General features: G+C 44.2%; 1 protein-coding gene across 1 annotated transcript in view; it reads right to left on the bottom strand.

Annotated features, from left to right (window-relative positions):
- The window catches only part of LOC146856926 (transient receptor potential cation channel subfamily V member 6-like), a 288,989-nt gene that overhangs the window by 174,160 nt on the left and 90,154 nt on the right, over window positions 1–24,675 (bottom strand). The window contains exon 7 of the mRNA XM_085646781.1: window positions 8,599–8,745. Within this exon, the coding sequence (XP_085502907.1) occupies window positions 8,599–8,745 (147 nt within the window). The remainder of the gene's footprint in view (window positions 1–8,598; window positions 8,746–24,675) is intronic.

Raw genomic sequence — 24,675 nt, forward strand, 5'->3', positions numbered from 1 at the left:
TGTCCAATACAAACAATGACGATAGGTTTAAAATACCTGGGGATATTCATCACCACAGAAGCCAAATGCCGTTATGACCGCAATTTACTCACCCATTACATAGATTAAGACGTGATATCGCAAGTTGGAAGGGACTCCAGCTCTCGATGCTGGGGAGGGCTGCTCTCTTTAAGATGATGGCACTGCCACGGTTCCTCTATGCCCTGCAGAATTAACCCCCACGGTGTCCCTGTAAGATACTTTAAGAAAGTCGAGGGATTGCAGCAACAATTATTGTGGGAGGGAAGACCCCGTATAGCACTGAATAAACTGGTTTTGACCTGGTATGATGGAGGAATAGGGCTTCCAGACCTCAAAATATATTATTGGGCTGCTCATCTAGCAGCCGTCAATCAATGCACCTATCGGAGTCCAGATGATCCGGGATATGCCATGGATCGATGGCAATTGCCTGGAGGAAGCTACAATAGAGCCTTGTACTCTAATCCCAAGAAATTCCACCTAACAGGGCTGAGGAAACACTCAGTCCAAATCTGGCACGCAGCAACCAGAAGTCTAGGGTGATAGCGGAAACTTACACTGGCAACTCCACTGTGGGACTCGGAATAGCTGGCTACTCTGGGAAATACAAAAGGGTTCAGCAACTGGGATCTGATAGGGACCTCGAAGATTGGAGACCTTTGGGTGAAGGGCGATATATTAACGTTTGCAGCACTTCAGTAGGAGTACGAATTGACCAACTCTGCGTACTTCAGGTACCTCCAGATTCAGCATGCGTTGGGGAAACATTTGGGGAAAGGCTGCTCTCCCCTTAAGCCTCGCCTTTAGAGGACAGGCTGTTAGATGAATACCTACCTAAGAAAGCGGTCTCCCTGACCTATAAAAAGTTAATAAACAGCTCCCTAGATCCCCTTACACAGATGAGGGAGAAATGGGTGGGAGACGGGCTGGAAATGGACGATGAAGAATGGCAGGAGGCAGTGGCCTCCCCGAGGAAGGTGGCAACTTCTGCAAGACTGCGTCTCATTCAGCTCAAAATACTGCACAGAGTACACGTCAATGGACCCCGTTTGGTTTGCATGGGAAGGGTAGAGGGGGGAGAGTGTAGAAGATATTTTAATCAACTGGGCACCTTTATGCATATCATATGGGAGTGTGAGCACGTCCAAATGTAATGGCGCATGGTGCATGACATCATGAGTGAGGTGCTGGCGATGGCTGTCTATCCTGAAGCTAAAAGGTGCCTCCTGTATGTATGGGAACCAACCGATTTAACCAGTAAAGACAAAATATGGTCTACCTGGGGATTTAATATAGCAAAACAAAACATTGCGCAGTTGTGGGAGGCGACATCACAGCCCAGAATTGTGAAGTGGAAAACAGACATGGACTGGTGCATGTTTAGGGAAAAAACTGTATACACAGCATGGCGTTGTCCCCAAAAATGGTAGGCTGTTTGGAAGAAATGGAATGTGTATTGAGGAAATATATGTAACCCTCCTGTCGTTTTCTGAATAGAAGAGTCTCTTGAACCTTGAATATGTTGTTTCCTTATGCTAGACCTTTTATAAATTGTTTAAAATTGTGCATGTGGATTGATTCACCTCCTCTCAAACGGTATCTGTATTGTCAAATATGTATGTTTAATAAACAGAAATGTTAAAAAAAAAATATATCACGAGACTCACATCCTTACCAGGGAATGAACAGTGTAGCCAAAACCTCATGCAGTTTTACCAGGCAGAAATACTGCTCAGCAAAATCAGGTCTGGTGTTCAGAAATCTCTGTAAATCTGGTGTGGGATCATCACCTCCCTCAGAATCTGGCTGAGCAGAACTCGATGTGGTAATTTTGCCCCACCTGACTCAAACCCGGGCCTACGACAGATCCAGTGTTAGACATGTATCATTCAGTACTTTCCTGCCAACATCTACTAGGCTGTCATATTGTTAAATTTCTCTATGGGCCAGTCCACCTCTACACTAATTTTGTATCTCTTGAAGTACCATCAGTTGTATCAGTGATGAGCCAGTTAAAGTGTGTATATCCACACAGAGCCCTTAGGTTAATTAGTATTTAGAGTGATTGAGTGATATGCAAATTACGGACCTCATTACTAGTGGCCCAAAAAATGGCCCAGCTTTTTCTCACCCTTGGAATTACTGATACAGAGGGAATTTGTAACTAGGGCGGGTGCAAAGTTCATGCAATTACACATTGGGCCCTGAAGGTTCACTTATAAATAAGGAATTACCAAGGGAATCAGCAAATCTCTGTCCGATACTCCTAGTAATTCATTGTTTTCCTCTGCACAGAAATTTTAGCTGCTTCAAGCAATCAAAATCTCTGCATGAAAATAGGATCTTCGGAGGAGGAGCCTAGCGCGCAACCAAGATGGCCGCGTAGGTGCGAGGCTCCCGAGGACCTCCGTGACCTCCTACATAAATCCTGAAAATATCCTGTTCTAGATGAGGGGACTGTGTTGGTGAGCCCGAGCTGAGGTGACACCCGTTTTCCGCTTCCAAATTGGACCTCGGACACCGGCGGGAGCACCGATTGAGGTTTGCGGCCTTCTCCACGCCGGCCCCCCGGATTGGAGTTGCAGGGCGATCCGGAGACAAAGTGATCAACAGCGGCGGGCAGGGCTGGGCGACTCGCGTACCCCGCACTTTCACTTTCGCTTTTGCACCCTCCTTGCTGTGTAGGCGAGGTTGGGTTGCGGGGCGGTGTGCGGTGGTGTGGCCTCGTTGGGGTGCCCTGCTGGCCCGCCGGCTGTGATCCGTCCTGCGGACCTGTGGTTGCCCCCCCCCGGAGCCCGTGAACTGGTTTGTCGGCTTTTTCCGAGGTGATTGGCACGATTTGGGGACTGAAACCATGTCCACAAAGCAAGATGGCGACCGGGCAAAGGTGAAATTGACCCGCCGTGGCGCAGCCCATCAGTCCAACAGCATGGACCGCTACACCCTCCAGAAGGGATCTCCCGAGGTGCCGCGTGGGTCCCCTGAGGGCCCGACTGATGCTCCTGCGCTGCCCGCGGATCTGACCCTGCGAGATGTCATGGGCGCTATCGCCGAGATGAAGGCCTCGGTGGACCAGCGCTTTGACACACTGGCGCAAAAGATTGACTCGGTCCACGTGGATGTTGGCCTGGTGAGGGCTGATTTATCCAAGACCAATGACCGGGTCGATTCTTTGGCCCACACCACCTCGGGCCTTACAGCGGACGTGGCGGCCCTCCAAAAGGAGGTGCGCCGGCTTGGCCAGGCGAGCGCCCTGATGGATCGTCGACTGGAGGATTCCGAGGGTCGGGCCCGGAGGAACAATGTCCGCATTGTCGGGGTGCCGGAGGGACGTGAGGAGGCGGCGGCGGACCTGTTTGTGGAGGACCTGATTCTCACCCATCTCCAGCCCCGGGGGCTGAGTAAATTCTTTGCGGTGGAACGTGCCCACAGGGTTCCCGGAGGAAGACCTAAGGCCGGAGCCCCTCCGAGGCCTCTCATTGCCCGGATTTTCAACTTTCGGGACAGAGACGCTATCCTTCAGACTTCTAGGCAACAAGGACCGGTCAGACTTGACAATATGGACGTAAACTTCTATCCTGATTTCACCCCAGCGGTCCAGAAGCAGAGACTGAGCTTTCTCGGAGTCAAACGTCGTCTACGGGACTTGAACCTCAAGTATGCGATGCTTTTTCCAGCTAAGTTGCGGGTGGAAGTGGATGGCCGCACGCACTTTTTTGATCGTCCCGAGGCGGCCGGGGACTGGTTGGACTCCTTGCCCGGGGATCGGGGCCGGGGGGGTGGGGGGGGCGCGGTTGGAGGGGAGGGCTCGCCGGATCAGGACTGAGGGACTAATAGTAGGCCTCGCTCTGGACAACATTGTCGTCATTTTTGACTGTTCGTTAAGTCTCCCTCCTGTGGAGGTGGTACGGGGTCTCTTGGGGGCTCTCCCTCCTCCTCTGGGGGACTAGTTAGTTTAATCATTCATGGGGCGACAGGCACACTGCACTTTGGGGGGGCTGTTTGGGCTCATGCAGGGGTGCAGGGAGGGGGGAGTTCTGTTGGGATGGGTGGGTTGGGGTGGGGTGTTGTTCGTTTTTACCGCAAGGCAAACCCTTTATTGTATTGGTGTTTTTAAGGTGCTCTCGGGGGGACGAATGATGGCTTCTGTATGTGATGGGGGGTAGGGACCTGACTTTATTGTCCTGGAACGTTAACGGACTGGGGGATAGGATTAAGCGAGGTGTGGTCCTGCAGTATTTGAAACGACTTTCGCCGGATGTGGTCTTTCTGCAGGAGACACACCTTATTGGTAATTCCTATTGTGCCATGAATCGGCGTGGCTATCGCTTGGTGGCCCACTCGGGCTTCACGTCGGGCTCACGGGGGGTGGGCATCATGGTGAAGAACTCGCTCCCGTTGGAAATAGACGAGGTGCGCCATGATGAGAGGGGACGCTACACTGTTTTAGTGGGGAGAATGGAGGGTAAAGTAGTTGTCTTTGTATCAGTGTACGTCCCACCGGGGTTACAGTCTACGACTTTTGCAGACCTAGGGCGCCTCCTCCTTGACCTTCCGGGGGGGCTTCTGGTGGTTGGGGGGACTTCAATGCGGTGGTTTCTGGGACCGTGGATCGTCACCCCCCTAGGGACCTCCCCGGGCGCAGGCGTGGCTGTCCGGCTTCTTAGATACACTGGGATTGGTGGACTGCTGGCGCTTAAAACATCCCACGCAGCTGCAGTACACTTTCCACTCGGGTGCCCATGGTAGCCTCTCACGGCTTGATTATGTCCTTGTCCCTGCGGCCTATGTTGGGAGGGTAGGAGAGGTGCGCCATTTGGCGCTGGGTATTTCAGATCACTCCCCGCTCCTGTTGCACGTTGATGTCTTCCCGAGGGGGGAGGGCAGGGTTGCTCCAATCAATGCCTGGTACCTGCGCGACCCCACTATTCGCGCTGATTTGATTAAATCCTTGCAGCGGTATTTCGATGAGAATGTGGGGTCCGTCCCTTCGGCTATCTCCCTGTGGGAAGCCTTCAAAACAGTTCTTAGAGGGGAGGCCCTCTCCTTTATTTCCCATGCCCGGAGGCGCGAGCAGGAGGAGGTGACCCGGGTGGAGGCCGAAATCGCTGAATTGGAGGGTGATCTAGAGGGTGGGGTTACAGATGCTGCACTACATGTCCTACAACTTAAGCAGGCGGCCTACAGGGCCCTCGTCACGGAGGCGGCCAGGGGCCTCTATAGAGAGCAACAGGGGCGACTGTATGATGTGGGTGATAAGGCTGGTAAACTGCTTGCATGGTTGGATAAAAAGGAGAGAGCGAGTCGTGTGGTCCCGCTGATTGAGAGGATGGATGGTGTGCGTGTCACCGAGCCAGAAGACATTGTCTCTTGTTTCGCGGATTATTTCCGCGAGGTGTATTCCCCGGTTTCTCCCTGCTCGGAGGAGGATTCCCATGCCCTGCTTAGGGATATCGCGCTGCCTTCCCTTTCGGTGGAAGACAGGGTGTCGTTAGATGCCGCTCCTACCTCCGACGAAATTGCCCTCGCCATACGCTCGGTCGCATCCGGCAAGGCCATGGGCCCGAACGGTATCCCTGTCGAGTTGTATAAGCTGCGACCGGATGTACTGGCACCCCACCTCCGTGCGATGTTCCTGGCGGCCCACTCGCTGGGCTCCCTCCCGCCGGACCAACGTCTGGCTACAATCGTGGTGATCCACAAGGAAGGGAGACCTCGAGACCGGGTTACATCCTACCGGCCTATCTCGCTCTTGAATGCGGAGCCCAAAATCCTCGCCAAGGTGCTAGCCAACCGGCTGGTCGGCGTGGTGGGCGATTTGGTCCACCAAGACCAGTCCGGCTTTATTCCCCATCGCAATACGGCCCTTAATCTGCGGCGCTTGCACGGGGTGCTCGCGCGTATCCCGTTTGTGCGGGAGCCGGCCATATTGGCGTCCTTAGACGCCACCATGGCGTTTGACACGCTCGAGTGGCCATACATCTGGGCTATGCTGGCGAAGTTTGGATTTGGCCCGGGGTTCATCAGCTGGGTCAAATTGTTGTATTCGGGCCCATTGGCGCAGGTGGTGGTGAATGGAAGAGTATCGGTCCCATTCGAGCTGGGACGGGGCACGCGACAGGGCTGTCCCTTGTCGCCGCTCCTGTTCGCGCTGGCCTTGGAACCCCTGGCGGAGTGGCTGCGGTGGCACCCTTCCATCCGTGGTCTCCGTTGGACCCCCGAGTATGAGGACCGCGTGTCCCTATACGCTGACGATATCCTTTTGTACCTAGCCTCCCCGCGTAAATCACTGATTGTCCTGGTTGATGTTTTGCGCTCATTCGGCCGCAACTCAGGCCTTGTCATCAACTGGGCTAAATCATGTGTGTATGTGCTTTCCGGGGAGGCTCCCGTCCTCCCGCGGGGCTGTCCGATCCAGATTGCCTCACAGGGGTTTCGGTACCTGGGGGTTTACATTACTCTGGACCCGGAGGCCCGCTACGAGCGGAATTTGCTTCCCCCCCTCCAGCGCTTGAAGGAGGACGTCGCGCGCTGGCGGCGCCTGCCGCTTTCGCCGCTCGGCCGGGCGGCATTGTTTAAGATGATGTCGTTGCCACGCTTCCTGTACGCTCTCCAGAATACTATGGATTTAGTCCCGGCGCGCTACTTCCGTGAGGTGGAGAGTCTACAGCGCCGCCTGTTCTGGGACGGGAGGCCGCGTATTGCCCTGGCGAAGTTGACGCTCCCATGGTACGACGGGGGGATTGCCCTCCCGGATATTAAACGGTATTACTGGGCCTCCCAGCTAGCTGCAATTAATCATGGCCTTTACGGGCCCGCCTTAAACCCGGCATTTGAAATGGACAAGATGCTCCTGCCTGGTGGCGACTATAATCGAGCGCTCTACTCTGGCGCGCCCGGACCCCGCCTGACGGGACCTACGCGTGTCATGGTACGCGTATGGCACGCGGCTAACGCAGCTATGGGGTGGAAGGACCGTTTGACCCGGGCATCACCGTTGTACGCGTCTGAGAGATTGGGCTCCCTGTGGACCTCGAAGGGCTTCGAGAAGTGGGACACGATCGGCATCAGTAAAGTGGGGGACCTCTGGACGAGGGGGGGATTTAAAACATTCGAGGCGCTGCAGACGGAGTTTCAGCTGCAGGGCAGTGAATACTTTCGGTACTTGCAGGTCCGTCACGCGCTGGGCTCAGTCTTCCCAGACGTCGCCTCCATCCCGGAGTCTTCCCCCCTGGAGGATAGAGTGCTGGATGGCCACGTTCCGGACAGCACGATCTCCCTTATTTACAAAAAATTGATTAATGACCGCTCGGGCTTGCTGACTGGCCTCCGCGAGGCTTGGGTTGCCAACGGGCTGGAGTTGGACGACGAAGACTGGATTTCCGCGGTGGCCTCTCCGAAGGAGGTGGCCATACCGGCTCGCCTTCGCTTCGTCCAGCTTAAGATACTCCATCGGGTTTACATGACGGGGCCAAGGCTTCTGCGTATGGGCTATGCTGAGGATGGGTTGTGTAAGCGTGGGTGTGGCGCTTTGGCGACTTTTTTGCATATTTTGTGGGAATGCCCGAAGGTGGAGCGATTCTGGCGTGGTGTGCATGAGGTCCTGCGAGTGGTTACGCATGTCGCGCTGCTACCTGAAGCGAGGAGATGCCTGCTGAATGTGTGGGAACCAACTGACTACTCGGTTCCGCAGACGCGATGGGTGACTCTGGGATATATGATAGCTAAGCGTGACATTGCTCAACTGTGGGGATCCCAGAGGCCCCCGGCGGTGTCGGCCTGGAAAGAACACATGGATTGGTGCATGTTTCGAGAAAAGGTGGTGTATGTGGCGAGGGGTAAGCCTGGGGCATGGGTGAAAGTATGGGGCCCCTGGAACGCCTACCGCGGGGGTATCTGCGCGCCACCACTGCTGCCTGCGGCCTCACCAGCCCCGTCCCCTTAGTTGACTCCTTTCCCTAGCCCCGAGCACGGAGTTCCCCCAGTCCTCGATCTGTTCCCCTTCCCCTCTTTAGACTCCTGTGGATGGCTGGGGTCCCCTATTCGGGGAGCACGTGCTGTTACTTTCGATTGCGGGTTGCCTTGCGGGTGTGGTTTTTGTGTTGTTTGTATAAAATGAAACCGTATTGTGGGGTCAGAGTGATGTGGCCCACGACGCTGATACCTCCTGATTTTGCTTCTCTGCAACGCCAAGTGTTTTTGTACGTATGTCAGATGCTCCTGTCATTCTAGCGGCCGGCCGGAAGGTTGTAGGCCCATACTTGTATATTCTTGAGATTGCAATAAACGGTTTCAAAAAAAAAAAAAAAAAGAAAATAGGATCTTCAAAAACAGTATGCATCTCATAGTTTCTATTGGAATCAAGAGGCTACCTGTAATGAGGGATCAAATACATTAACTCTATCCATTGGTATACAACTAGTGCACATGATATTGTAAATCTTTTTTATTTGCAAACTAGGTGTGTTTTTTGAAATTTCTAACCTTCTTAAAGTTAACAAATGTGTGAAACCAAATATTCTACTAATAACTTGAGATGCATTAATGCACAGTGAAAGGAAGAGACTCCATTCATACCTCTCTTTTCTTGGCAGAGACAACAAGCTCCAGTAATGAGAGATCTTCATCCCATGAATCTATCTCTGAAAGGTCATACAAAGTGGATGACACAGGGCCAAAAGACCATTGCACATGTTTCTTCTTCTGGAGCATATGCTGGAAGAACTAAGGAGAGATTTGTCAAGAAAAAGAGAGCAAGTGAGGATGTATTATCATGAAAACTAGTGATCTAATTATGACCCGGTAGATTGTTTATAACATATCCAGCTTAATATGAAACACATAATTCCTTTAACATATTTAGTTCATCTCATGACACCATTAGTGATCAATGAATATATTTGAGTTTTAAATAGTGTTTTTCCAGCATACTTTAGCAAACCAAATGTGTATAATAGAGTGGCCTATGAACCTCAGATAGCATATCAGCACTTTATGTGTTGATCCTTTGCACAGTACACTCCATACTTTATTGGCACATGGACTTTGCTGCACTGCACTTTTTGCTTGAGATTTTAATGTTTTTTGCATACATGTGTGGTGCATATATACTGAAAAAAATAAAGGTTACAGGGACATTACAGTTAGGAAATAGCATTAAAAAATGTAGAAATGCACTGAAAAAAACTAGCCTTCGAAATTCACAAAAAACAAAGGTTACAGGGAAGTTATAGCTAGCTTCAGATTTTGCACACACAAAACTTAGAAATTCAACAGTTAGAGTTACAGTTATCTCAAGTAACTATAGCTCATGCCTTAAGGTAACTATAACTCGTGCCTCCACTGAGGACAGCTTTCTCATTATTAATTTTCCAGCAAATATTGTAGTTATATTATAAATGGTGCTAAAGAAGATATTCTGAGTGATGTAAAATGTGGGGCAATTTGCAGTTCATGGTGGGGGTGTGAGTTATAGTTACCTTAGGGTACTAGTTATAATTACTTGGTATAACTATAAATATAACTGCTGAATGTCTATGGTTTTGTGTGTATGAAATCCGGACCTAACTATAAGACCATGTAATCTATGTTTTTTTAGTGAATTTCTCAGGTTTCCCAACTGTGGACAGGGGGACAGATCTGAAATCTGCTTCCAGTGTGCGGGAGCATTTGTAAAGCCCTCATCAGCTGAAAGCAGACTTCATGTTTGCTCTTTCTTGGTGGGAGGTTTAAAATGGCTCCTACCAAGCAAGAGCAAACATGTTTCCCTGCACAGTCCAGTGCAGGCAATTATGAAACTGCTATGTCCTGGGGTGGGCATCCCAGCACATAGCATATGAGCTGGCCCTGGGGACCCTATGGCCTAATGGCTAAGAGAGGGGGGCCGTGTGGCCCTCCTTCCCTCTCAATGCATGGCCGGGCACCAGGGATGGGGTCCCTGCAGCCAAAGCTGGGCCGGGGAAGGGGACTGCATGTCCCCCTTTTAAATCACACCTGGCCCGGGGTATGGGGTCCTCGGGCCCAAATCAGCCCAGGAGTGGGGCCAAATGCCCCCTCCCAATTATTTGAAAGTTTGGACACCAGGGGATGGAGTTCCTGGGGCCAAATTCATCTTGGGGAGGGGGCCACACAGCCTCCCATCCCCTTCTTTTATATGTCTGGGCCCAGGGGATGAGGTGGCCGCATGTTCCCCCTCCATATGTCTAAAACAGTTTCTAACATATGTCACCTGAGTGGGTATGTGACTGTATCAGTGTATGAGTGGGTATCTGAGTGGCTGTATGAGTATGTGAGTGGGTGTGTGAGTGGTTGTATAGATATGTACGTGGCCGCATTAGTCTGTGAATGGGTTTGTGAGTGGTTTTCTAGGTGTGTGAGTGGCTGTTTAAGTGGTTGTATGGATGTGTGAGTGGTTGTCTTGGTGTGTGAGTGGTTTATGGGTATGTAAGTAGTTGTGTGGGTATGTGAATAGATGTCTGACTACCTGTGGGTTTGTGAGTGGTTGTGTGAGAGGTTGTGTAAGTGGTTGTATTGATCTGTGACTGGGTGTGTGAGTAGTTGTGTGGGTATGTGAGTGGTTGTGTAGGTGGGTGACTGGGTGTGTGAGTGATTGTATGGGTGTGTGAGTAGGAGGGTGAGTGGCTGTGTGGGTATGTGAGTGGGTATGTTAGTGGTTCTGTGGATGATGTCATCAGTGATACAGTTTGAGATGTCTTATCAGTGATGTCACTGACCATGTCAGGAGTGATATGTGAGGCCAAAAGCAGTGCATTGTTATAATTAGTTCAGGTAACTATAACTGCTGAATTTCCTTATTATTGTGTATGTAAAATCTAAGCCTAACTATAATGTCCCTGCAACCTGTGGTGTTACGATGAATTTCTAAGTTTTTTTTAGTTCTATTTTTCTAACTATAACATCACTGTAACCTTTGGTTTTTTAAGTAAGTTTCTATGGGTTTTTGCATTTTATTTCCTAACTATAACATCCCAGTAACCTTGGTTTTTTTAGTGAATTTCAAAGCTGTAAACTATAACCCTTGTGAGTGGGTGTGTGAATGGCTGAATAGGTCAGTAAGTGGATATGTGAGTGGCTGTGTGGGTCTCAGTAGGTGTGTGAGTGGATTTGTGGGGGTGTGAGTGAATATATGGGTATGTGAGTACATGTGTGAGTGGCTGTGTGGGTCTTTGAGTGGATGTGAGAGTGGCTGAAGAGGTATGTAAATGGGTGTCTGAGTGTCTTTGTGGGTGTGTCAACAGCTGTGAGTGACTGAGTTAGAGCATAATCTCAACAGCTGTTTTATCCAATAATAATCCACAGTTTTGCAGAAAAGGTCTACCAAACTGGAGTAATTTCCAGTGGTTAATTGGTAAGTGCTACCTCGTTGGGTAAATGTCTAGTGTATATACCATACTACAGATGTGTAATTGACCACAAGGAAATGTCTATAACATGCCTGAAACCTATGGTTTTTTCAGTGAATTTCAAAGGTTTTTTAAATGCTAATTTCTAACTATGCCTACAGAGATAGGACATGTGAAGAAAGAAGAAAAAAACGCACAGAAAGAAAAAAGATAAATGCAGAAAGAAGCAACAGAAGTCCTCAAAGACGAAGAAAAGTGCAGGAATAAGGATAACGTGCAGAAAGAACAAACAGAAGAGCAGAAAGAAGCCTGGTTGCAAAATCATCCTGTACCCTCAACTTTTTCAGATGGATACTGGTGGTAACTGAGTCTGACTAAACAGTCCTAGGGCCAGTGATTTGTTAAAAGACACTTAAAATACAGTGAAAACACCTACATACACTAGGGAACGCTATGCATTGGGGTCCCCCTGTAATTAGCATGACCTCCTCTGTAAGCCCCTTCGCACGGGTTATATTGCCCCATCTAACGTGCCTTCCTCGATGCCTATGTTATAACGCACAGCGCTATGCCATACATATTACAATCTGGGGTCACAGTGCATATGCAACGTTACACTCCCCAGCACATATTTTATATTACAACTTTAGAGACTAGTTAGGTTACACAACACTGCCCTGTGCATATTACACTACAAGGTGCATATCGCATAGCACGCACTAGTGCCTATTCTATCTCGTGCTCTCCAATGAATCTGCCATTGCGCACAATGTATTGCATATTATATTTCACGCCCCGGTTCATCTTAAATCACACTTTTTGGTGCATAGTTTATAACATACACTATATCTAGTTTTCATTTTCAATCGTGCTCTCAGGACTATATTCTACATAACACTGCGTTCACCTACCCTTTTCACGGGCATTACATTTTGCGATGGCGGTGGAGGGTCAGGGGGTGTTTCTGCCAAGTGAGCCCGGAGTCACAGTCACAAACGTCCTCTTCTACCTGAATAAAAGTGAGATTATGCTGCATACTTGTTCATATTTTAAGTAGTTCACACACACACACACATTTTAAAAACAATAAAGTTCCTAATACCTGCCTTCTCTGAAAGTTAGCTTGCTGCCCCATCCACCTCCTCCCTATCCTCTGTTGTCTGAATCCATGGACTAGCCTCCTGCCATGCATGGTCTGATGTGCTGCCACTGCCCTCCATTTAGCATAATGTACCAGTACACTCCTTCTGCCCTCCATTGCCCAATTCTGTGCCCCATCATTGACCTCCTGCTTAGTCTCTGTGCTTAGCTTGCTGCCCCTATTCTCCTTCCCCCTGCCCTCCGATGTCTTTGTGCATGCCCCTGCTCCATCCTTTTTGCCCACCATGTTCCATGGACCTGCCACTCCTATCTACTCTGAGTGTTCTGTTGAGCTGCCACTCCCCTCCCACCTTCCTAGCATTGTCAGATGATTGTAACCTGTCCCTGCCACCACCACCCTGCCTGTCCACATTCCATGACCCTATCCCCTTCCTCCTGTCCTCTATGGTCCATTTTACTGCCACGCCCTTCTGCCCTCCCTGGTCTGTTGCGCTGCAACTGCTCTTCCTGCCTGCCCCGCACGGTCTGTTGTGAGGCCCCTTCCCCTGAACTCTCTTGTCTGTGCCCAGGTCCTGACCCTCCCTTCTATCCTCCATGATCCTTTGTGCATGCCCCTGCACCCTCCTTCTTGCCCATCATAGCCATTGTGCTGCCACTAACCCTCCCGCTTGCCATGCATGGTCTTCTGTGCTGCCACGGCCTCTCCCACCTTCCCTGTGTGGTCAGCTAGCTGCCCCTGACCCCCTCCCACCTTCCCTCCATGGTCTGTGTGTATGCCATCATAGTCTCACTGTTGCTCTCCATGGTGTGTCTTGCTTCTAGTGCCCATCCTGCCTGACCTCCATGGTCATCTTGCTGCTCCTGCCCCCTTGCCCCCAGCTCTCTGTTTCCATGTGCAGATCCATATTCCCTCCCTCCTGGCTTGTCTGTTCCATTGTAATGCCCCTGATCCGTCCCTCCTACCCTTTAAGGTCTGTTATGCTGCAGCTTTCTCTCCTGTCTGTCCATTATGGTCAGCTAGCTACCATTGCCTCTTTCCCCTCTGTTCTCTGTTGCCCATGTGTATGGTCCTGTCCCCTCCCTATTGCTTTCTATGGATTGTTGTGCTGCACTCCTGTCCCGCATGCCCTGTGTGGTGTATTGTGCTGCTGCAAACCCTGATGCATGCCCTGCAGGGTCAGTTTGGTGCACCTCTTCATGTCCCTCCTGTCCTCTGTTATCCAAGTCCATGTCCCTACCCCAATTCCTCCTGCCTTCCATGATCCAATGTACCATACTTGCAAACATTTTGGACTTGGTAAGAGGGAAATTATGAAAAAAACTGGGGTATTTTCCCCTTTGAGTTACATTGAAAAAGAGGAGATTGTAGACAGGAGACAGATCAAATAAAGCCCATTTGAGCTTAAAATCATTGGACGGTTCCTGACTGAATCAGGTCTGTTGGCATGTATGGTTGTACTACCACTGCCTCTTCCTTCTGCCCCTAATGGTCTATTATATTGCCAAAGCCTCTCTTGCCAGTCCTGTATTGTTGGTTTGTTGCCCCTGCCCCCCTTTCCACTGCCCTCCATAGTCTGTTGTGCTGCCACTGCCCCCAGTGTGGTCACATTGTTGCCTCTGCACCCTCCTACCTGCCTTCAATTTTCAGAGTCCGTGCCCCTGGCATCTGCCTCTCAACAGTATCCTAATGAACAACTAGATTGCTAACATTCTATATTTATTACAAAAGTGTGGAACGTCTGACGTCATCTTGATGTAATCAAAACTGTAATACCTAGAGCATTTCCTTTAGAAATTACATATATGAGAGGGTCTTATTGGCATCAAAATTATGGTTAGTGCTCTAAAAAACTAAAATGAGGACATATTTTCTGAGTTTTCAAATAGCGACAAAGCACTTTTAAATTATTTGTTATCTTTATGTTTTTTTATCCAGTTGACCACTTGATTAAATGTTGCACTTAGGGGAGAGGATGTGGTGTTACTTCCAGAGCTGCAGATTTTGCAACAGGGGAACTAGGTTGGAGTTTCTTCTTCAGCTCGACATTCTATGATTCTGATCAAATCACTTCATCTCCCCCTGTCTACAACTAAAATTTATTTGTCTCTGGTGGCCATCTTGGGAGATTTATTTGTTATGAAGTTTCCTAATTTCCTCATTTACTGCAGTCTCCTCGGTAGGAAATACTTTCAGTGTTTTTACTTTGGTTCCATCAAGAAGGCATTCAGATGTGTCACACCTTTGCCATACATTCTGAATGTTAGCACTCTAGTTGCCCATTATATCACTTTAGTAAAGCTACTGCTCACTAGGGAAGTCTGCTGCTGGTATTGAAAGTGCATTTTTCAGTCTGCATGTCAGAATTGTTTAATGAAATAGAAGAGGATTTGAGAAGTCACTCAAAATGTGCCCTAATTTTTCTTTCTGCAGCACTAATCATACTTTCTGTGTCAAAATGAACCCCCTCATTGTGTTCCCTTTTAAATTAAATGTTTTAAGAGTTACCAATTTATTCCAATCAAGATGGCTTCAGGTGTGCAATACGTTTGTCATAAGTAGGACTGTTAGCGCTCTAGTTGTTCTTTATAACACTCTGGGAAGCTGCAGTAGAACACAAAGGAATCAACTGCTAGTCTCTGCCCTTGTTGGATGCGCATGTTTTACTGAGAATGTCAGACTTCATTCTCACATGACTGAGAAAGATAATGTGAATTTACAGAAAATATGCTCGCAGTTTAGTTTATAGATCACCTTCCAAACCTCTGTGGGAAAAGCATGAGAAAATAGTTTTCTCTCAAACATGATTCATGCTATCCCAGCAGAAGGCTTTCTCACATGGTAAAATGACCTTAGAACACGCCACAATTCCTAAAATGAGTATGGTACCATCAACAAATGATTTATAATGTAACTAAAGTCTTAAAGCCTTCTATTAACTGCAATGCTTTTTAATGAGATGCTATCATGTATATTGGTCCCAAGATGGCTGCCAACACTTCTTGGATGAAGTGCTGACAGCCAATCAGATCTCACGATGAGATGTGTGGTTAGGCTCCGCCCAGATATGTATGTGATTTTACTTTTGATTCTCTCAGGAACTACTGAACAGATTGACACCATATATGCAAAAGGCACATGCCTGACCTAAGGACTACCTCTTTGCCAAATTTCAAGTAATTCTGTTCAGCCGTTCGGGCTGTACCTTGGACTAAAGGTCCCTATGGAAAATTGCATGGGGAAAACGCGTTTTGGGACCCCCCTTTTTTCTCAGCCCCCGCTTGACGAATCCCCCCGAGACTTTCAGGGTAGGAGCGGAGCGCCCCACCTATTTTGAAAATTTCACGAGGATTCGTGAACCGGCGCCAAAGTTATTCCAAATAGAATGTTGCGGATTTCCTATGGTAGTAGATAATATATATATATATATATATATATATATATATATATATATATATTCAGTGAAAAAACCATAGGTTTCACACACGTTATAGTTAGCTGGACATTTCACTCGTAAAAAACCAATGAAATTTCCCCGTTATAGTTAGTTAAGCTAACTATAACTCGCGCGCCCGCAATGCACTGCTGATGACGTCACATATTACATCACTCATGACATGGTCAGTGACATCACTCATGACATCACTGATGACATCTCAAATGACATCACTGATGACATCACTGATGACATCATCCATGTGATAGAGTGGTAGACCTCCTCTCCCCCAAATATAACCTTTGATACACACATTCAAAAATAGAGACTGAAATTTTCAAAAAAATGGACATACCAATACCAATTACAACAACCTCTTCAATAATTCTAAGATCCACAAAAACATCCACTCATTCACCAACAGTCCTGTACAGTCACTCATTCGTGTACTCACACATCATATGTACTCATACACCTATACATCCTGTAACACAATGCCTCTCATCCATAGAGTTACTCACACACATAGTTACTCATGCTAATAAAGAATCAAACATACATTTATTTGCATATACAGTTATACACACACCACCACACTTACTTCTATGGAAATTTACACATACTTAGTCTTTTAAACAATCACTTATAGAAACACATACTTATTCATACAGGAACTCTTTCAATCTCTCACTCTCACATACACTCACTTATATACACCAATAGTCACATATACTAGTTTAAAACATATGTAGTTACTCATAAAGACACTATTGAGACAGCCATTCACTCACTAACACACCCATACACACACTCTTCCACCCATACAGTCCTGCACATATGCTGTCTTCAACACATACAAACAGTGAGTCACTCATTCATGCACTTATGCACTACGTAATACCCCCCACCGAACCATACAGACACTCAGACACTCATACTGATACTCAAAAAACCAACTAATAACCTATATAGACACTCATGTAGCTGCTCACCAACCCATGCAGCCACTTATACACAAAGTGAGAGACTGATACAGGTATTTACACATTTAAACATTACTCACTTATCCATGTATTCAATAAGATACACTTAATCAGTCAGTAATACAATCAATTTTTCAAAAACAAATCATCCATTTAGACACTTATATACTCATTTATTCTTCCATCGACCTTGAGATATACATATATAAAACATATTTAATTTTCAGAAAAACACACATTCACTGGATGATGTCATCAGTGATGTCATCAGTGATGTCATTTGAGATGTCATCAGTGATGTCATGAGTGATGTCACTGATCATGTCATGAGTGATGTAATATGTGACGTCATCAGCAGTGCATTGCGGGCGCGCGAGTTATAGTTAGCTTAACTAACTATAACGGGGAAATTTCATTGGTTTTTTACGAGTGAAATGTCCAGCTAACTATAACGTGTGTGAAACCTATGGTTTTTTCACTGAATTTGCAAGGTTTTTTAAATGCTAATTCCTAACTATAACATGTGTGAAACCTATGTTTTTTTCAGTGAATTTGCAAGGTTTTTTAAATGCTAATTCCTAACTATAACATGTGTGAAACCTATGGTTTTTTCAGTGAATTTGCAAGGTTTTTTAAATGCTAATTTCTAACTATAACGTGTGTGAAACCCATGGTTTTTTCAGTGAATTTGTATGGTTTTTTAAATGCTAATTCTTACCTATAACATATGTGATTCCCATATTTTTTTTTATTGATTTTGTATGATTTTTTTATTATAAATTCTTATATTAAATGTGTTTTTTTTTTTTAAAAAAACAAGTTTTTTGTTTTACTTTTTATTCTCTTAAAACACTATGTTTTTTAAAAAAAAAATCTGCAATATATCAAGTTTTCTCTTTTTTTTTTTACCAAACAGGTAAGATATATTAGTATAACATAGAAAATATTTTTTTTTTTTTTTTTTTTTTTTAGTGCGCATACGGTAAGCGTACGGTAAGCGTACGGTTTACGCAATGTCCGTAATTTATCTACTCTGTTTGCGTATAGTTACGCAATTTGCGTAGCTGCGCGTACTGTGCGTGGGGCGCGTAGGCGTGTACGCTACACGCGCACGTTACGCGGAAGTGTTGTGGAGTGACTGTTTTGCGCATGCGCGCGAGCGCGTGTCTTTTTTACGCGCATGCGCACTTTTACCGTAAGCGCACCGTAAGCGCACCGTAAGCGTAACGTAAGCGTAACATACGCGCACGGTGGGTCATGTGATCATGAAACACAACTTTTGATTGGTTGAAACTACTTTCAGTTCTAGAACTCTCCTACACCACACCCATTCCCCTCATTTCTGCTTGTGATCCCTTAGGAGAAGGAGCTGACTTGTCTTTGTGATACGATGGCAGACCAGCACTCTTCTACTGAGAGTGAGGCTAGCAGCACCACCATCAGGCAGAGAAAGAGGAAACAGAAGAGCTCTTTCATATGGGAGTATTTCAGTTTTCCAGAGGGTGAGAAAAAAGTCAATGCTGCCTTGGTGACTTGCAAGCTGTGCCAGCGTGTACTTTCGCGAGGTAATCCCAACAAGAAGTATTCCTTCGGGAATCACACTATGTTGAGACACCTTGAGGATGTGCATCCTAGGACACATGCACGACATACTAGGGGCAACCCTTCAGTAAGTCGAGCAAGCACATCCACAGCAGCTCAGCCGAGTCCTTCTTCGGAAGCTCAGCAGAGCCCTTCATCTGTGGGGGCACAATCACCTTTTTCTGATCCTCTGGAAACGAACCCTCGGTTTGGTAGGGTTACTATGCGGTGTTCATTTTGCCATGATCTAATTGTTCATAGGGAGACCAGTGTTCCCCTCATTAACAACAAAATAGACCAGCACAAATGTCCAACCAGCTAATGTTCCCATACTTCCTTTCCTCTGTCCCTGCATGAACACAACGGCTCTTTTAAGAGCCAACCTTACCTCTCAACTTTTTTTTATTTTTTCTTTAAAACTTTTTTTTTTTTTTTTTTTACCGTACGCGTACGGTAAGCGTATTTTTTTTTTTTTTTTTTTTTAAAAACACTAAAAATCAATTACCACATCTCAAGATCCTTGAGGAATTAATAACTAAATACTAAAAATCTTTTTGAGATAAAGTGGAAGAAAGAGACCTTCTAATTTCTCAGTTACCTGTCCCACCCAACAATTTAATTTTTAATTAAAATGTAATTGAAATTACTTGAAAAAATGGTTGTTTTTTTTTGAAAATTTTCTTTCACAATCTGAAAAAAAAGAAAAAAGTATTAATATTTAATAAATCAATATATAACACAGTACACGTATTTACATATTTTTCCCCAAAAATTTTTTGCCTTTTTTTTGCTGTTTTCAGAATATATTGCATTTCACTATAAATTGTGAAAGCAATTGCATTCATCATTTAACAGCGGGCAAAAAAAAAATAACAATCTCAAAGATTGTATAAAAAAAGCCCACAATCTCTTTTTACTTAAACATAACATTATAGAAATGCATAATATTCTAAAAAAATATCATCTAATATCAATACTTATTTCTTTAAAATACCGTCTGACATTTTTGTTTCAGAAGTATAATCACAAAAATATATCTCAAATAACTCCACAATACATCTGGTTCCATTTCCTTTAGGCCAAATAGTAATTTTAAAATTCTTTTTTGATTAAATTTCCAATGGTAATCCAATAAAATTCTAAAGTTTAAATTGTACAGATCTCACCGATTCTCTGTAACATTTTGGTTTCCGAAAGATTAATTAATAATTAAATAAGTCCACAATACAATTGTTTACCTTTCCTCATGGCCAAATAGTAATTTTAAAAATCTTTTTTGAATAAATTTCCAATGGCAATCCAATAACATTCCAAAATTTAAATTGTGCAGATGTTACCGATTTTGTCTAAATTTTTGGTTTTCCAAAGTTTCATTAAAAATTTAAAAAGTCCACATTACAATTGGTTACCTTTCCATTAGGCCAAATGATAATTTGAAAAATCATTTTTTTTGAAAATTCCAATGGTAATCCAATAAAATGGTAAAATTGTTTTGTACAGATCTTGCCAAGTCTCTCTAAAATTTAGGTTTCAGGAAGATTAGATAGGACTTTGCTAAATCAAAAGGCAAACGTTGCTTGAAAATCAATTGGGAATCATTACACAGTGTCCAGCCTTTTTCACATTTAAGATAAACTGTGTAATGTCCAGAAGTAACAGTAGGTCCTTCATGGAAAATTATTGCAACTGTTACAAAAGTTTTTCCTGAAATTGATAATTGCTGTCCTGTAAACTTCTTTATTATAGTATCCAATTTTGAACCATCAGCTTTACATCGTTGCATCATTAAAATTACATATTGTCCGTATTCCTTTAAAATTAACGTTGAAAACATTTCAGATTGACACTCACTGCATTCCATGTTATGATTAGCATCTTTAACTAATTTAGCAAAAGTGACTGTTTTACTTTCTGGCAATGTTAAATAAATAAACCTTTCAGAATCAACATTAGAGCCACATGTATTGTAACAGTTTTCACAACTATGTTCCCATTTATAAGAGACACCAAACATATTTTCAATGGGAACCCCTTCTTCTTCCAGTACCTGAAGAAAAAACATCAAGAATTCCTGTGCGTCTTGCTGTACATTTTGAGAAAACTGTGTTCGTCCTGAACATACATCTAAAAGTTTTCTAATTTCAGTAGCACTTTCTATTTGAGTTTTATCATTACTCAGCTTTTGAAAAAGGAGACTCAACTCAGAACAGAATCTTTTTCTCTGATTTACTATTATCTGCTCTTGCATACTTTCCAGATAAAATGCAACATTCAGCACTACATTAGCGTAGCAGTTGACACCAGAGCTATTTTCAAAATGACATCCTACAACCTCTTCTTCATTTTCCTTTTTCTTTTTGCTTGCAATTACATCACTCCTCTTTTTTTTCCTCCTCTCTACATCTTCATTACAGATATTCTCATTTCTCCTTTTACGAGAAACTACACGTTTCTCCAACACAGGATACTGACCTAAATGAGGAGCATAGGTTCTTCTTAATCTATTATACTCCTTTACACAATTTGTATCAGCACTAACTTTTGAGTCATCAAAGTCTATCATGAATAAACCAGATAATGTTTTCACTCGTGACAAAGCTACATAAGCCATACCTTCTTTGAACACAGTTGAACCAATGTTCACAAAAGCACAATCTACAGTCAATCCTTGAGACTTGTGAATAGTTACAGCATATGCTAGCGAAAACGGAAACTGCTTCCTACGTACATATAAGTCTTTCACAAGCATGAAACGAACTGAACAACGACAAATGTCTTTAACTTCTTCTATCTGATCAAATTTTATTTTTAAACATTCAATTCCATCTTTTTTCTGATAATTAATAAAACCCACAACTCTTCCCATAGCTCCATTAACTAAACCTTTTTCAACATCCAAATTTCTCCTTAAAAATACTCTACAGTTCATGCAAACATATAGATTATTTTCTAATCCAGCTGTTTTGGAAATGTTCTTCTCTAGTGAATCCAATTTATTTTTCAGTGTGCCTGTTAATGTGATAGTAATTCTTCCATCCTCAATTTTGTCCACTGCTTCCAATTTCCTGATATCTTCCTTTTCCAATTTTAAAAGCTCCTCATTGAATATTGAGCATTCACGTAGAGTTGGCATTAAGCAGATGACACTTTTCTTTTCTGCAATGTTCTTGTATATCTTCTCTGCAACTATTTCTTCCTTTGGAAATAAATTATGTAGCAGCCGACTCTGTAATGCTTTTTTGCCAACTTCTGTGAGTAGTCCAATTCTGATATCTTTCAGAATACTTCCATATTCTTCATCGTTTGCTTGCCTCATATTAGTCGTAAGTTCCTTGTACTCAAAGAAGGACCAAATATTTGCATTACTGATGCTTCCCAATGACTTCTTTGTGTCTTCATGTGTCACAGTATTAAACACTGGTTGTCCTTTAACTGGAGTAAGTTGTAGAAGATCCCCAAAAACTATGACATGTTTTCCACCAAATAACACGTCATAGTCTGTCCTTAGAATTTGCTGCATTCTTAAATGCACAAAGGCAAGCATTAAGTTTGATACCATGCTCACCTCATCAATAATGAGAACTTGCATCTTCTTCAATACTCTTGAAACTTTCAAGCATGCTTCTCCAGTTAGCTTGTTGTATTGTATTTTGTTCTCATGCTCCACTGGTAACATTAGCAAACGATGTAAGGTGATTCCTTTTATGTTATATGCTGCTAACCCAGTTGGAGCAGTAACCACACAAGACAAAGTAGAATCCGTTTTTTGCTGTAGGTAGCTTCTGATGACTTTTATTAGGAAACTTTTTCCAGTTCCAGCTTGTCCGCTTACATACATCCTGATTGGATGAAATGATGTGCATGAGCACTCTTTTTTTTCATGTAGAAATCCGTGATCAATTTTGCTTCTGATCTCTTCATAAATTTGTTGCTGCTCTTCATTCAGTTGTCTTTCCAAATTTTGTAAGTCTATAAATTCTTCTTGAGCTTGATTCATAGCCGTTTCCACTTCATTCATGGCTATTGATGCTTCATTTTCAACGATTGGTTGTCCTAGGGGATCTTGACTGAGTGTTCCTGAACTTTGGCTGTCTTGAGAACTGTCTCTAGCTACTTCAGCTGCAATTGTAGTTTCCTGTTCAATTTCTTCATTTAACATTTGCAGATAAGTTGAGAATGTACTGCATTGTATGCTGTCTTTGCAAGCATTAAAAGAATCTTCATAGCTTTGAAATTCTCCCAGTAGTTCATCCTCTGTACGCCATGGTTTAAACAGCTGTAAAAGAGCCAAGTAGTAAAATTCCTTTTTGTCAGTAGTGTCGCAACTCAGCTTCCTGTGATTTATCAAACTTCCTTTTGTTTGCTTCACCAAACATTCTTCCTCACCAATGACTTTATATTTTCCATTGTTGATGTCTTCTACGGCTTTCCGTGAATAAATGTAGTTCTGCAGCACTTCATAGAGACACATGTTCTCCAGATGATGACTTCTTTTTGGATAATATGTGTCCAACATGTTTGATTTCAAAATATCTGTACTTTCTGGGTCATTCTCGGCCAAATATTCAATTTCTCCAACAGATTTCAGTACCCGATTTCTCATTGCTGCAAGGCCTAACCTTGCCCAAATTATTCTTCTTGATTTCGAGTAGAGACTTGCAGAAGATAACCTATCTGAACATTCGTAGGATCCAATTTCTCGATGCGATAACATCTTTAAACTGAAACTGTACAGCTTCTTACTGACAGTCTTCTCGTGAGAAATCTCTTCCCACATTTCTTTCAATTCAGTTTTTTCAGATTTAGTAATGTAAGACGTTACATATCGAGCAACAGCAATGGAATTGTCAGCTACATACTGTATATCCATGTTAGCATTCCACATGGATAAAATGACTGGGTTGTAGTCATTTATATTTTTTGATTCTTCTTTTCTTTTTAGGTTGTAGGTATTCTTAGGTGATTTTCTTGTGATAGTATGTCTCACAGATGACATAAAACTGTTTACTCTTCCATTTGAAAGAACAGGTCTAGGAAATCCAAATCGACATTTAGTGTAGTATTTATCTTTGCTCTTGTATTTCCGTCGACAGTATTTTCCACACCGATGACTTTGGAAACGTAAAACTTGCTCCTTTAACTTTTTCTCTTCTGTGCTTTTTGGTATAGCACATGTTGCATATTCTTCAATGTAAGATAACACTGCTTCATCAGTATCTGTTCCAAACTTTGGGGCATCCTTGATCCACAACAGCATATGAATATGAGGAGCACCTCTTGCCTGGTACTCTTTTCTCCAAAAGAAATCCACTACTTCTCCAAGAGGTGGATTTTTTTTATTGCAGATGAAGGACATCATAGCCTCAAATCTATGATTGAAATATCTGCAAACATTAACCGGATCCAATGAGCACAGTTCTGCTGCTGTCTTGTATTCGATGTTTTTAATGTTTGAATTTGCCTCTCGTAGAAAATCCAGTAAATCATCCCAAGCGTACTCAGCACAGCTTAGGGTAAGGAACCATGTTGGTGTTCCTAAATTCCGTAACATGCATTTTAATTCACCATGGCGTCGGTACCAATATTCATTTGTCCCACGCTGACAAGCCATCAGATTGATCAGTTGTGTTTCCAAATGATCATCTCGGTGCTGCACTTTCTCCATAAAATCCTTAGCAGACACATTTTGTAAATGTACTCCACTTTTTAAAATGTGATTTACTGCATAAGATAGTGCAGACAAGTCGCTTTCAAATAAAAGATGGAACAAATAAGGAATACTTTGTCGAAATCTGGGATCTTCTGCATATAGTCTTGTAGTCCAATACTCAGAAGCTGGAATCTGTTCTGGACGTTCATCGTATCATCCTCCTTTTCCTTTAGGAAACAGCTGGGGAAAACATCGAGCTTCCAAGCTCTCCTCCCATACACTCACGGGAGTTCCTTTTGCTTTCTTCATCTGAAACAGATCAATATTGTCTCCCATAACTTCTTTTGAATGTAGAGGATGTATGCTAAAATGTTCATAAATTTCTTCTTCCTTTGACTTGTCCACTTTTTCAATTTGTCAAGTTGGTGTTTCTGTGTCTTCTTGTAAATCTTCTTCTTCTTCTTCTATATAAATTGATTCATACCATTTGTTATTCCTTTTCAAATACAAATTTGCTCTTTGTACTTTCCGTACATCTACCA

The sequence above is a fragment of the Triturus cristatus genome, chromosome 3_2 (genome assembly GCF_964204655.1).
Source record: "Triturus cristatus chromosome 3_2, aTriCri1.1, whole genome shotgun sequence".
NCBI lineage: Eukaryota > Metazoa > Chordata > Amphibia > Caudata > Salamandridae > Triturus > Triturus cristatus.